A 12,701-nucleotide genomic window follows, 5' to 3' on the forward strand; every position below is an offset into this window, starting at 1 on the left:
AACTCGGTTCACTTGACCCACGGGTTGAATGTGGATTGATCAACTTAACCCAGTAACATTTTTTATAATTTTTTATAATTTCTTTATAATTTTTTTAATAATTATTTACTACTCCTAATTATATAGGTTCACAATTTCAATTTTTAAATGTTTGAATGTTGTTCAATAATATTTGAATAGTTTGAATGTTTAATTAATTTGATTGTCAAGTTATATATGTTGATACTCTAATCTTTAACTATAATTTTTATAGTAAATTACTCAAGCAATCTTCTTATAAACAAATTTTTCTAAATTAATGACAAAAATGTGTAATTTTTTATTTATATTTTATTGAATAGCATGACAAAAAATGTCTAATATTAGCCATGTTTTTTTGAATTATATGAACACTTTCTTGAAAACAATTTATCATATATTGGTGGTGAGTATGATAAAAACATTGATTATTGATTTTATTGTGATTGTCATCTCATGGGTTGCTAAACAAACTATTTAAATATTTGAATACTTAAAAATAGATAAATAATAAATTTTTTTATGTGAGTTGGTGACTTAACCCACAAATCCGTGGTGGGTTGAGTCGGGTTACAAAAGTTCTGACTCATTATCAAGTGAACCGGATTTGATTCACTCATTTTGATGTTATAATTAGGGATGACAACGGGGCGGGGCGGGTACGGGTTTTGCTATCCCATACCCATCCCCATCTCCATACCTAAACCCAACGGGTATTAAACTTTTGTCTCATCCTCATCTCCACCGGATAACGGGTATAATCTCGTACCCATACCCATACCCATTTTCTTACTACTTCAATATTAATTTTAATTAATTTTTATAAAATAAAAAAAATTATGATAAAAGAAACATAATATTATCAAATATTCAATATTAGAAGGATGGTTGTTTCTTCGATATACTTGAGACTGAGACTTTAAAATATGAGTAGTGGACGACAGTACCACTCTCTTCCTCTTCTATTTATAGTGAAGCAAGCACGTACATATGAAAAGATATGAAAAGACTACTCTAAGATACTAGGCATGATTACATGCAACAGTAGATATGGCAGTAGGTAGTTTCCCACACTCAACACCCTACACATAGGGTTAATGATACAATAGGTATAGGTAATAATTCTAACACTCCCCCTCAAGCTGGAGCATACAAATTGTATGAACCAAGCTTGGAACAAATGAACTCAATCCGAGGTCCCCTTAATGACTTGGTCAACACATCTGCAAGTTGGTCATTTGACCCAACGAACTCAGTACAAATTTCCTTAGTCATCAATTTTTCTCGGACAAAGTGGCAGTCAATTTCTATGTGTTTAGTTCTCTCATGAAACACTGGATTTGATGCAATGTGGAGAGCAGCCTGGTTGTCACAATACATCTTCATGGTCTGAATTTCACAGAAGTTAAGCTCTCGAAGAAATTGCTTTACCCATATGAGTTCACACGTGAGAGACGCCATTGCCCGATATTCAGCTTCAGCGGTGGATCGAGCCACTACATTTTGCTTCTTACTTTTCCAAGAGATAACATTTCCTCCAAGGAGGACACAATATCCCGTAGTAGAGCGTCTGTCAACAGGAGAGCCTGCCCAATCAGCATCACAGTACCCAGAGATTTGAACATTGCCTTTATCTTCATATAACAAACCTTGTCCTGGAGCCTTCTTGAGGTACCTTAAAATACGGATGATGGCATTCCAATGTCCAAGACATGGCAAGACATGGAGTCTGCATAAACTGGCTAACAATTCCAACTGCGAAAGATAGATCAGGCCTCGTAATAGTGAGATAAATTAACTTTCCAACGAGCCTCCTATATCTCTCTGGATCGGAGAATAATTCGCCTTCTACTGTTGTTAACTTCTGATTCGGGTCCATAGGACTCTCTACTGGTCTGCAGTCAATCATACCTGTTTCTTGTAATATATCAAGAGCATATTTCCTTTGAGAGATTACAACTCCATCTTTTGACTGAGCTACTTCAATGCCCAAGAAGTATTTGAGGCTTCCGAGATCCTTGGTTTGAAAATGTTTACACAGGTGCTCCTTCAGTTGAGATATTCCAGTAGTATCATTTCCTGTAATAACAATATCATCAACATATACTATTAGGTAGACACATTTCCCAGGAGAGGTATGTTTGTAAAAGACTGAGTGATCTGCCTCACTGCGTCTTAACCCAAATTTCTGAACAATGGAGCTGAATTTTCCAAACCAAGCTCGTGGTGATTGTTTGAGGCCATATAAAGATCGATGCAATTTGCATACCATACCAGACTCCCCCTGAGCAACAAACCCAGGAGGTTGCTCCATGTACACTTCCTCCTCAAGATCACCATGAAGGAAGGCATTTTTGATATCCAATTGATGAAGAGGCCAGTGACGAATTGCTGCCATTGCAAAGAAGAGGCGAATAGTAGTCATCTTGGCCACGGGAGAGAAGGTGTCACAATAGTCAAGGCCATAAACCTGAGTGTACCCTTTTGCAACCAATCGGGCTTTGAGTCGATCAACCTGACCATCAGGGCCAACTTTAATTGCATACACCCATCGACAACCAACAGCCTTCTTACCCAAAGGGAGGGGCACGAGCTCCCAAGTATGATTGCTTTCAAGAGCCTGCATCTCTGCAATCATGGCTTGTCGCCATCCAGGATGATCAAGTGCTTCATTCACATTTTTGGGAATAACAACAGAAGACACTGAGGATAAAAGTGAACAATAGGAAGGCGATAATCGGTGATAGCTAAGAAAATTATAAATGGGATGTGGATTTCGAGAGGAACGAGTACCTTTTCTGAGAGCAATGGGCCAACCTGAATCACCTTCATCAGGAGTCGTGGGATCAAGAGACGAGGGAGAAGAATCTGAAGTAGGGGATTCACCATGTTCTTGAACAACTGGACTATTCGTCGGCGTCCTGTGTTGGAGAGAGTCAATAGGTGGAGATGATGGCTCAGGAGGACTTTGGTCGAGACTTGGAGGGACAGGGACATTGGAAATATTGTACTCAACCACGGGAATAGGAAGGACCTGCTGGATGACATGGACATCTTGAACAGATGGAGAGAAGTAAGGGGTCTGTTCAAAAAATGTAACATTGGCAGACATGTAATATTTCTTGGTTTCAGGAGAGTAACATCGATACCCTTTTTGAAGTCGTGAATAGCCCAAGAAAACACATTTGAGAGAGCGAGCAGAAAGCTTGTCTAACCCGGGAGACATGTCATGAACAAAACATACACAACCAAAAACTCTAGGAGAAGTGTGAAAGAGAGGATTGTCTGGAAACAGAATGGAGAAAGGGACCTTATGATTGAGAGAGGAAGATGGCATCCGATTAATAAGAAAACCTGCAGTTAAGATGGCATCTCCCCAGTGATGGACAGGAACGTTGGCACTAAGCAAAAGGGTACGAGCAGTTTCAACTAAGTGTCGATTTTTTCTTTCTGCTATACCATTTTGTTGTGGCGTATGAGGACAAGTAGACTGGTGCAGGATACCATGGGAACTCAAAACATTAGAAAGAGCAGACGAAAAATACTCTTTGGCATTGTCACTTCTTAAGATTTTAATTACTTGACCAAATTGATTCTTGATTTCATTCAAAAAGGATGTGAAGAGGGATAATAATTCAGAACGATCTTTCATAAGATAAACCCAAGTACATCTCGAATATTCATCAATGAAAGTAACAAAATACCTAAAGCCAAAAGATGAGACACGACTAGGTCCCCAGATATCGGAATGGATGACAGAAAAACTAGAAGTACACTTTGATTGAGATCTTTTAGGAAAGGTAGATCTAACATGTTTTCCTAGTTGACATGACTCACATTCTAAAGTCTGGAGACTACTAAGTTCAGGAAACATTTTCTTTAACTTGGACAGGTGAGGGTGACCAAGCCGATCATGTAACATTTTAGGATTGGGGGCTGCAACACAGGACACACGTGGACGAGATCCAAAATGGTATAATCCGCCCGCTTCATATCCTTCTCCAATCGGTCTCCCCGAGCCACGCTCCTGTATAACAAAAGATTTGTCATCGAAGGTTACAGAGCAATTCAATGTTTTGGTTAACTGACTTAAGGAAATTAAATTGAAAGGACAATTAGGGACAAAAAGGACAGATTTTAGATTTAAGGACGGAGATAAGATGGCTTGACCGACTCCCTTTGAGGATGTTTTAGAACCATTTGCGAGGGTTATAAAATGAGATTTTTCTTGGAATGAAATGGTTGAGAACAAGGAGGTATTACCAGAAATGTGATCAGAAGCACCAGAGTCAATTACCCATGAATTGTGACCTTCCATGGATTGAGAGATGCAAACAGTTGATGTACTTGGAGCTTGAGATGACTGTGCCAAGCTGTTGGATTTGAGGCGTAGGTACTCTTGATACTCGTCCTCAGTGAACTTGGAGTCAGTAGTCTCTGCCTGGGAGACATTGGCTTTTTTGGCAGGAAATCCATGTAAAGTGTAGCAGTTTTCTTGGGTATGACCCATCCTTTTACAATACGTACACTGAGGACGCCCACGACCTCCACGTCCACCCCCTCTAGTTCCACGACCTCCTCTTCCTCGGGTGGCAACCATGACAGATGGTTCCATTACAGCAAGAGTTTCTGGAGTTTGAAGAGTTGGAACACGTATCATGCGGGAGATCAAAGTTTCCATGGAAGGAACCTCATGAGAGGTCAAAAGCTGATCTCGGATATGATTAAAGTCTGGGTGTATAGCGCGGAGGATCATTACCATATAGTACTTGTCAAGTTTTTTCTTCATTTCATCTAGAGAGTCGACTTCCAAGAACATTCGAAGTTCTTCCACAGCAGCTTGAGCGTCATTCATGAATGACATCATATCATGGTTAGTCATTTTCATAGATGCCAACTTGTTCGCCGAATCATAGAGGCGTTGAATATCATTTGCATAGATATTCTGAGTTCGCTTCCAAAACGAGTGGCAAGTTTTGAAGGCCCGTAGGGACATCAAAATTCGTGGTTCCACCGATTGCCACAATAGAGCACATAGTTGGAAATCCGCTTGTTTCCACTGTTCAGCTTTTTCAGACGGTACGTGGCTGCCATCTTTCTCAAGGTGTTCGTGGTGTCCTTGACCGAGAAACCACATCTCGACGGCAGCGGACCAAGATAAGTAATTTTGGCCATTTAGTTTCTCGGACGTAATGCAGGGGCTTCCAGAGAATGAAATAGCACTCCCAGTTCCTCCAGTGGCCATGATAAAGAGAAAGGATCTCGGAAACAGTAAAACAGTGACGAAAACAGTGAAACAGTGACAATTTTCGACTTCGAAAGGGACGATTTCCACAAGAGGTGCTACTGAACTTCACCGGAACAGAGATTTGATGGTCAAAACGGATAGAGGAGGCTCCGGCGACGGCGACGGAGGTGGCGCGACGACGAACTGGCGACGGGAAGGCGGCGCGTGAGCGGCACGCGCCTGCCTGCAGCGAATAGAGAAGACGCGCGTGGAGGCGCGTGGCGACGGCGCTGCCTGCGACACCGGCGGGGTTGGCTGTCGCGCGGAGAGGCGGTTCAGATCCGGTGGTTTCCGGACGGAACTGCGTCGGTGGACGGCGGCGGACGGCGGCGGACGGCGGCGGACGGCGGCAGACGGTGGCGGACAGCGGCGGAGGACGCAGACAGTGGCGAGAAGTTGTTTGACAGTGTTGGGTAGTTCAGAAACGAGGTTAACCGAACTTAGACAGTCGCGGACAGCGGCGGTGACTAACGGCGATCAACCGCGGACAGCGGTGACGGACCAGCTGAGACAGAAACCAGAGCGGGATCGACCCGCTCTGATACCAACTTGAGACTGAGACTTTAAAATATGAGTAGTGGACGACAGTACCACTCTCTTCCTCTTCTATTTATAGTGAAGCAAGCACGTACATATGAAAAGATATGAAAAGACTACTCTAAGATACTAGGCATGATTACATGCAACAGTAGATATGGCAGTAGGTAGTTTCCCACACTCAACACCCTACACATAGGGTTAATGATACAATAGGTATAGGTAATAATTCTAACAGATATCAAATACTTTAAAATAAATTATAATTATTTATATTTTAGATTATAATACCAAATAAAATTTCATGAGAACCAAAACAATTATTAAATTTGCAAATATTAATGAAACATAGTTCATAAAATTTAAAAATATTTTTTAAAAAATATAAAAGAAAAACAAATATTCAAATTAAAATATATTTTAAATGTTTGTTTACTTCAATATTTTAAATTCTAATAAATCTTTTTTTTATACACTAATAAAAGTTATAATACATCATTTGATCAAAATGATACAAAGAACAAATAATAATCATAATAAAGTTTAAAATCAATTATAATTGATTACATTTTAGATTATAATATCAAATAAAATTTTATGAGAACCAACACATTTATTAAATTTATAAACATTAATGAAACCTAGTTGATAAGATTTAAAAATATTTTTTTAAAAATATAAAAGGAAAACAAATATTCAAATTAAAATATATTTTAAATGTTTGTTTACTTCAATCTTTTAAATTCTAATGAATCTCTTTTTTATACACTAATAAAAGTTATAATACATCATTTGATCAAAATGACACAAAGAACAAATAATAATCATAATAAAATTTTAAAATAAATTATAATTGTTTATATTTTAGATTATAATACCAAATAAAATTTCATGAGAACCAATACATTTATTAAATTTGCAAACATTAATGAAACTTGTTGATAAAATTTAAAAATATTTTTAAAAAAATATAAAATCAAAACAAATATTCAAATTAAAATATATTTTAAATGTTTGTTTACTTCAATATTTTAAATTCTAATGAATCTCTTTTTTATACACTAATAAAAGTTATAATGCATTACTTGATCAAAATGATACAAAGAACAAATAATAATCATAATAATAAAATTTTAACATAGATCTTGTATCTTTTGAACTTCAATTATGTTGGATGGTGATAAAAAAATATTCATGACAATTACATTAAATTTTTATATTGTAGTAAATAAAATTTATTTATACAATTATAGTGAAAAAAATTACCGTATGATTTATAATGAGTTAGAAAATAAAAAATAATTAGATAAAATATATTGAAATAGTATTCTACATAATGAAAATAAACAAGAAATAAAAATATTAAAAAATTAAAAAATGTTGACAAACAATTTGAGAGATTATTGAAAGAAATCGTACAAAGGAACACAAATGTATAATTAAGGGTATGATAAGTTGAAAAATATCTTAGAGATCTAAGAAAACTTTTCAAATATCAACATATATACTCAGTGGTCGAGAAATAACAAAAATTATTTTAGTGAAAAAAAAGTTCTTCAAATGAAACAAAAACTAATAATAAGAATAATAAGTAAATGATTTTTTTTTATATTACCTAGTAAACGAAAGGTTTGTGTGCTATTAAATACTTAAATTGAGAGTATTAAATATTTTCATGTGAAAGAAAAATATACAATAAATAAAAATATTTTAAAATAATAGAAATATTCAAATGTGATACATAAAAGTTTTTAATTGACATACATCTTTTTAACATAATTACATAGAGGTTATGATAAGATGAAAAATATAATTGAAATGCGAATGAGTTTCATGACAAACCAAATAATTAGAAGAAATAAAAAATAATATATATATATATATATATATATATGGTTATTTAATTAATTGGTAATATTTTAATAATTTAAACGGGGACGGGTATTATAGTGGGGATATGTACATCCCCATACCCATCCCCATACCCAATTGAAAAAGTCGGGGATTCCCCATATCAATACCCATACCCAGTCAATGCGGGGATTTCTCGTCAAAACGGGAACGGGTTCGGACAATACCCACGGAGACAGATTTATTTGCCATCTCTAGTTATAATGCAAAATTTATGATTCACTATAACATTCTAAAGAATACATAATGTTATAATGTTGCTCTTTCTCCTCTATTAGAATGTTATCATTTTAGATCTTAAAGGGCTTTTGCTAATAAGATTTTAAGAAGACACATTGTCTTATTGATAGACCCCAAAAAAGAATGTTATGAATTAATGGTCTTCTATTGATTATTGAATTGATACAATTACTCCTTTGATTGATTAATTTATTATAATTATTCATAAATTAATTACTCTTTACGAGATTTAAATATTTGTATTAATTAATTGATAAATAGAATTCTCAATAAGGACATTCTATTGCTTCACATTCTCTCTTCTTCATTTACTTATTTTTCATATTAGTTTTATTTTATAACAAATATCACCTTTTACAATGTCCAACAATTACTTTACCACTCATAACACACCTAAAATTAATGACATAATTGTAGAAAAACAACTTAGTATCACAAGGCTAAGCATTAAATTATTAAAATAACTTCATTTTTTTTAGACTACAATCAATAAAGAACAACTAAGGAAGAGGTATGTTAGTAACACATTCTTTTCTATTCGTTAAAAATTATCAAAATATGAAAGTAAAACATTGAATATGATATCAAATCCATAAAATTTCTAATTGATTTCAATTAAGAGAAAATAGTAGATTCAAAAGAACATATTCTAATTTTATGGTGTAAACATTCTTAAGACCAAGAGCATCCCTTCAATTTGATCTCTTATCTCATCTGGTGTGAACCCATTCCCAAACTAGTGGAATGAATCTTCATGAATTCAACCACGTGGGAAAGGGATGGAAACCAGGTGTTAGAGAATAAGTTACTATCACTCTTGAATTATATTATCTTGGTCGAAAATTTTGTTAGTAAAATTATACCATTGAGAACTTCATTCCCTACACAACACAAATTTAATGTGTATTTCCTCCAACAAAGAGAGTTCTATTTGCCAGCCACCAAAAAAATAAAGAATGGGTATTTCCTCGATTATAAATTTAACAATCAAATAGGACACAAGTTTCTAAAACAATTTTTGCATGAAGGATGAAGAATTTATGAAGCTAAGGGTGAGCAGCTGCAGGCCAAAATAAATTATCAGTGCAAAATTTGATGATAATTGATTATAACCACGTTGCTAATATTTTCATCTAATTGAATGCCTAATCTGGTATCTGGAGCCATCTCAATCAATATTGTTGCTTAAAGAACCATTTTATAGTAGTATACTAATTGGATTTTCCAGTAACATGTGTGGTAGCTGCATCCTTTATACTTGATTCAGATGTTTTCATGGCACTATCCGACAATTTGAATTTTGTAAGGTTCCTTCTAAGGAATTGGAATTGCAACCCTTTAGGTTTTATCTTCCCAAGCAATTGCCATCTTCTAGGTGTAATCTGTCCTAGCATTTTCATTTGCTCCTTTCTGAACTTCTTAGTTGCATACCAGCTTCCACCTCTCCATCCTAAGGCATACCTGTATATCAGCTAAAGTGAGAACTCATAGCTAAAAGGAAATTAGAATGTTTAAATCCATTGATAGCAACGTGTCAAAGAAAATAAAAACAGAGGAAACATGTTCACGTCAAACATGTACGCCAACACCTAGAATCAATCAACAGGTCAAATTTAATACTCTTACCTCTAAGATCTTGTCAGAACATGATCAAACAGATGCCATATAACATGACAGTATTTCCTTTCACAGATTAAAACATTTTTAAGTGATTTTAACCGAGACATCTAGTCCATATAAACGAATAAACTTGACATCATACTAGAACTATAATCTGGAGGAATGATTTGATTTGAGAAAACAAAACCCAGACATAAGAAATGGAATGTGAAAGAGTTTGAGAATGACACCTCCCCCTTCCCTGTTTTCCTCCCACACCCAAAGTCCTTCCGATTTGCAAAACCTTAATTATTTTTGTCATCCCAAAAATTTTAGAAGCTTGAGATCTTGAAGCTAAGAAGCATCAAACTTATGTGTAAAGAGATGTTGGTATGTGGGGTTTAAAATTGTAATTCATGAAATCATTCATGTAACCTTTTAGTATTGTCATCCACATTCCTCCTCAGAGTGTATTTACCTTGCTCACAGTGCCTCTATCTCTAAGCAAAAATCAATGTCCTGTCCCATGTTTCCAAAGTGCATAAAAGAGAAATCCAAGAAATATCTAAAAATAGATAAGTTGGTATGAGGTTTGTAATGGATGGCAAAGAGGTGGGGCAGGTGTGTATGAGTTAAAAAATATAAAATTGATCAAATGTGTGCCAAAGAAATAAGTTAGGAAACTGAAAAACAAAGACAAGTTAATGCAAGTTTGTGAGATTATTTAATAAATTAAAGGTTTAGTAATTTAAAAAGGAAATGGGTATGAGGACACGAACAAGCATTGGAATGGATATAAAGACGGGACGAGTAGGTATGTACATTATCATCCCGTCCTCATACCCAATTTAAAAGATCGAATATTCATACACATGTCCAATCAATATAGGAATTTCCCATAAAAATTAAGATGAGTTCAGATAATGTCCATGGATATGGGTTCATTTGCCATCTCTAGACAAGGGCTATGTAAAGTAAACTGGCAGAATGTGGGGGTGATAGATTTAGTTGTAGGCGTGAATGAAGGAACTCAAACAATAATAGGGCTTGAGCCGGTAGAGTAATATGTGCTATGCTATGCCAAAATCAGAATGGTGAGTAAATTCATCCTCTTAAAAATTTAAAATTTAGTTTGCTAACAAGTTGAGTTTTACATTATAATTTTATCGGTTTCCAGCTTTCCTTTAAATTCTTTTTCATCTATCATTCTTTTCCTTCTGCAGATTTTTTCTCAAGTGCTAGTTGGAAAATTTACTGTGCCTAGTCTTATGGAATAGCCGGTCCCAGGCCGAACTAAAACAGGAAAGTTGTATTCACTATTAAGCCCTTCTTAGTCAATGTAAAACTAGTTGGAAAATTGAACCACATCACTGGATTATTAGGAAAATTAAGTACTGTTCAACCTTAAGTATCAAGTGACCTAATTTAATCCGTGCAAACTGTGAGGAACAAAAAGATTCACAATGATCTGAATAATATCAAGAGTCAAAACTGAAAGGTTGGGAATTTCTAGCATAAGAAGAACTTTACAGCTACACAATTAAACTTCTGTAATTATTTTTTTTTCTTAATCTGCAGCTTATAATCAAACCATGACAATTACACAGCAACCACAGCCCTTTTCCAACAGAATGAGGCCGGTTGCATTACATGCAACAAACAATTTTTGGCAATCCTCGTAATGAATAACAACCATCATGGCATGATATATCATCATGTTTGGTAACCTAACCATACAAATTTCTCAATCCCCATTATACATAACTTCGTTCGTGTTCCACAATGATTGCAGCAATGAAATAATGTTAAATTGCTAACAAGGACGAAAGATTGATGCAGTGGAAATGTTAAGGAGCATGTTGTTTGTGAGTGGGGAGGAGAGGGTGCACTAACCCGATAATCAAGGACGTTCCAGCGGTGGCAACACAAGCAGGAATGCTACACCCTCCTGAACCTGCGACAATGTCTTTGATTTCGGTATGATGGAGATTGGAATTGCTTTTCATCTGACGGAAAAGCAACATAGCACATGATATAAAGATGAAGAAAGAGAGAGGAAAAAACAATAGTAGAAGCAATACATACAGCATTTTCAATGGATTGAAGTCTTTGATCCACTTTGGTGTCATGTAAATGGCGCAAGGTGTAACCTATGAAATTTAAAAAAAAAAAAGAAGTGAGTGAGAGAGTGTCGTTAATGGGCAAAGACGAGAAGAGAAGAGAGAAGACAGACCTAACCAAGCAGTGGCAACGGAAGCAATGGAAGTTCCAACAGTGAAGACGACGCGATGTCTCTCAAACGTATCCTACAAGACAGAGACATGTGAGATGCGATGAGAAAAGGGAATGGAGGGAGAGAAAGAAAGAGAAAACCTTGGTGGAAAAAAAAGTGTCTTCAATCGCAGCCCGTGAATTGAGATACTTTCTCTTAAGGTTGGGCGCCGAAAACACAGAACTCCTTAATCGCTGCATATGCGATGCTATGAGAAGAAGCGTTCTTCCCACGCCAAATCACAAAACCAGTGCTCGTTTCCTCAGACTGCCAGGGAAAACCGTTTCTTATACTTCTTTCTCAAGCTTCACGTTTCTCATTCACTTCATCTACACCCAATTATCAATAATATTCTGAGTTAATCAAATCAAATCTCCAAATACTTCAATAAATACACCTTTGGGCTTTGACCCAAAATGTTAATAAGATTTCGTTTACCTGTATATGACAGTTTCTTCCTCTACCCATATAAATTTTCTCTACACCCCCATATGGAAGAAATTCATTTTTATCCTTTTTGGACTAAACAGTTTAGACGACATTTTTTGAAATTAAAAATAATTTTTGAATTATGTAAGCTAGAAGTTAGAAATAAATTTTTAATTACATAAGCTTCGCTTCGAGTCAATTTTTTCTTTGGAAAAGATTTCTGATAATTCGAAAATAAAAAATGACTTTCAGATAATTCAGAAAAAAAAAGTTTTAAATTATATAATTTAATTTTTTTGTCAACTTGTCAACTTTAATTTTCGGATGGTGTAATTTAAAATTTAATTTAATTTAGTTTTCAGATCGTGTAATTTAAAAATAATCGACAAAAATAAATGGTTTTTATGT

General features: G+C 35.3%; 1 protein-coding gene across 1 annotated transcript; it reads right to left on the reverse strand.

Annotated features, from left to right (window-relative positions):
- Positions 1 to 8,943: 8,943 nt before the first annotated feature.
- LOC114194162 lies at positions 8,944 to 12,215 on the reverse strand. Its single transcript, XM_028084252.1, has 5 exons — positions 11,966 to 12,215; positions 11,826 to 11,898; positions 11,678 to 11,742; positions 11,486 to 11,598; positions 8,944 to 9,454 (listed from the first exon to the last, which is right to left on the reverse strand). The coding sequence occupies exons 1-5, from the start codon at positions 12,062 to 12,064 to the stop codon at positions 9,205 to 9,207; spliced, it is 600 nt and encodes a 199-aa protein (XP_027940053.1). The 5' UTR covers positions 12,065 to 12,215; the 3' UTR covers positions 8,944 to 9,204.
- Between the last annotated feature and the right edge of the window lie 486 nt (positions 12,216 to 12,701).

The sequence above is a fragment of the Vigna unguiculata genome, chromosome 8, assembly GCF_004118075.2.
Source record: "Vigna unguiculata cultivar IT97K-499-35 chromosome 8, ASM411807v1, whole genome shotgun sequence".
In the NCBI taxonomy this organism is placed as follows: Eukaryota; Viridiplantae; Streptophyta; class Magnoliopsida; order Fabales; family Fabaceae; genus Vigna; species Vigna unguiculata.

What these genes read in the sequence shown, in the direction of transcription:
- LOC114194162 (XM_028084252.1), bottom strand. Translation starts at nt 12,064, where the DNA reads ATGCAGCGATTAAGGAGTTCTGTGTTTTCGGCGCCCAACCTTAAGAGA. An exon ending in ACACTTTTTTTTCCACCAAG is followed by an intron (nt 11,899 to 11,965) that starts GTTTTCTCTTTC and finishes TCTGTCTTGTAG; the next exon opens with GATACGTTTGAGAGACATCG. An exon ending in CGTTGCCACTGCTTGGTTAG is followed by an intron (nt 11,743 to 11,825) that starts GTCTGTCTTCTC and finishes TAAATTTCATAG; the next exon opens with GTTACACCTTGCGCCATTTA.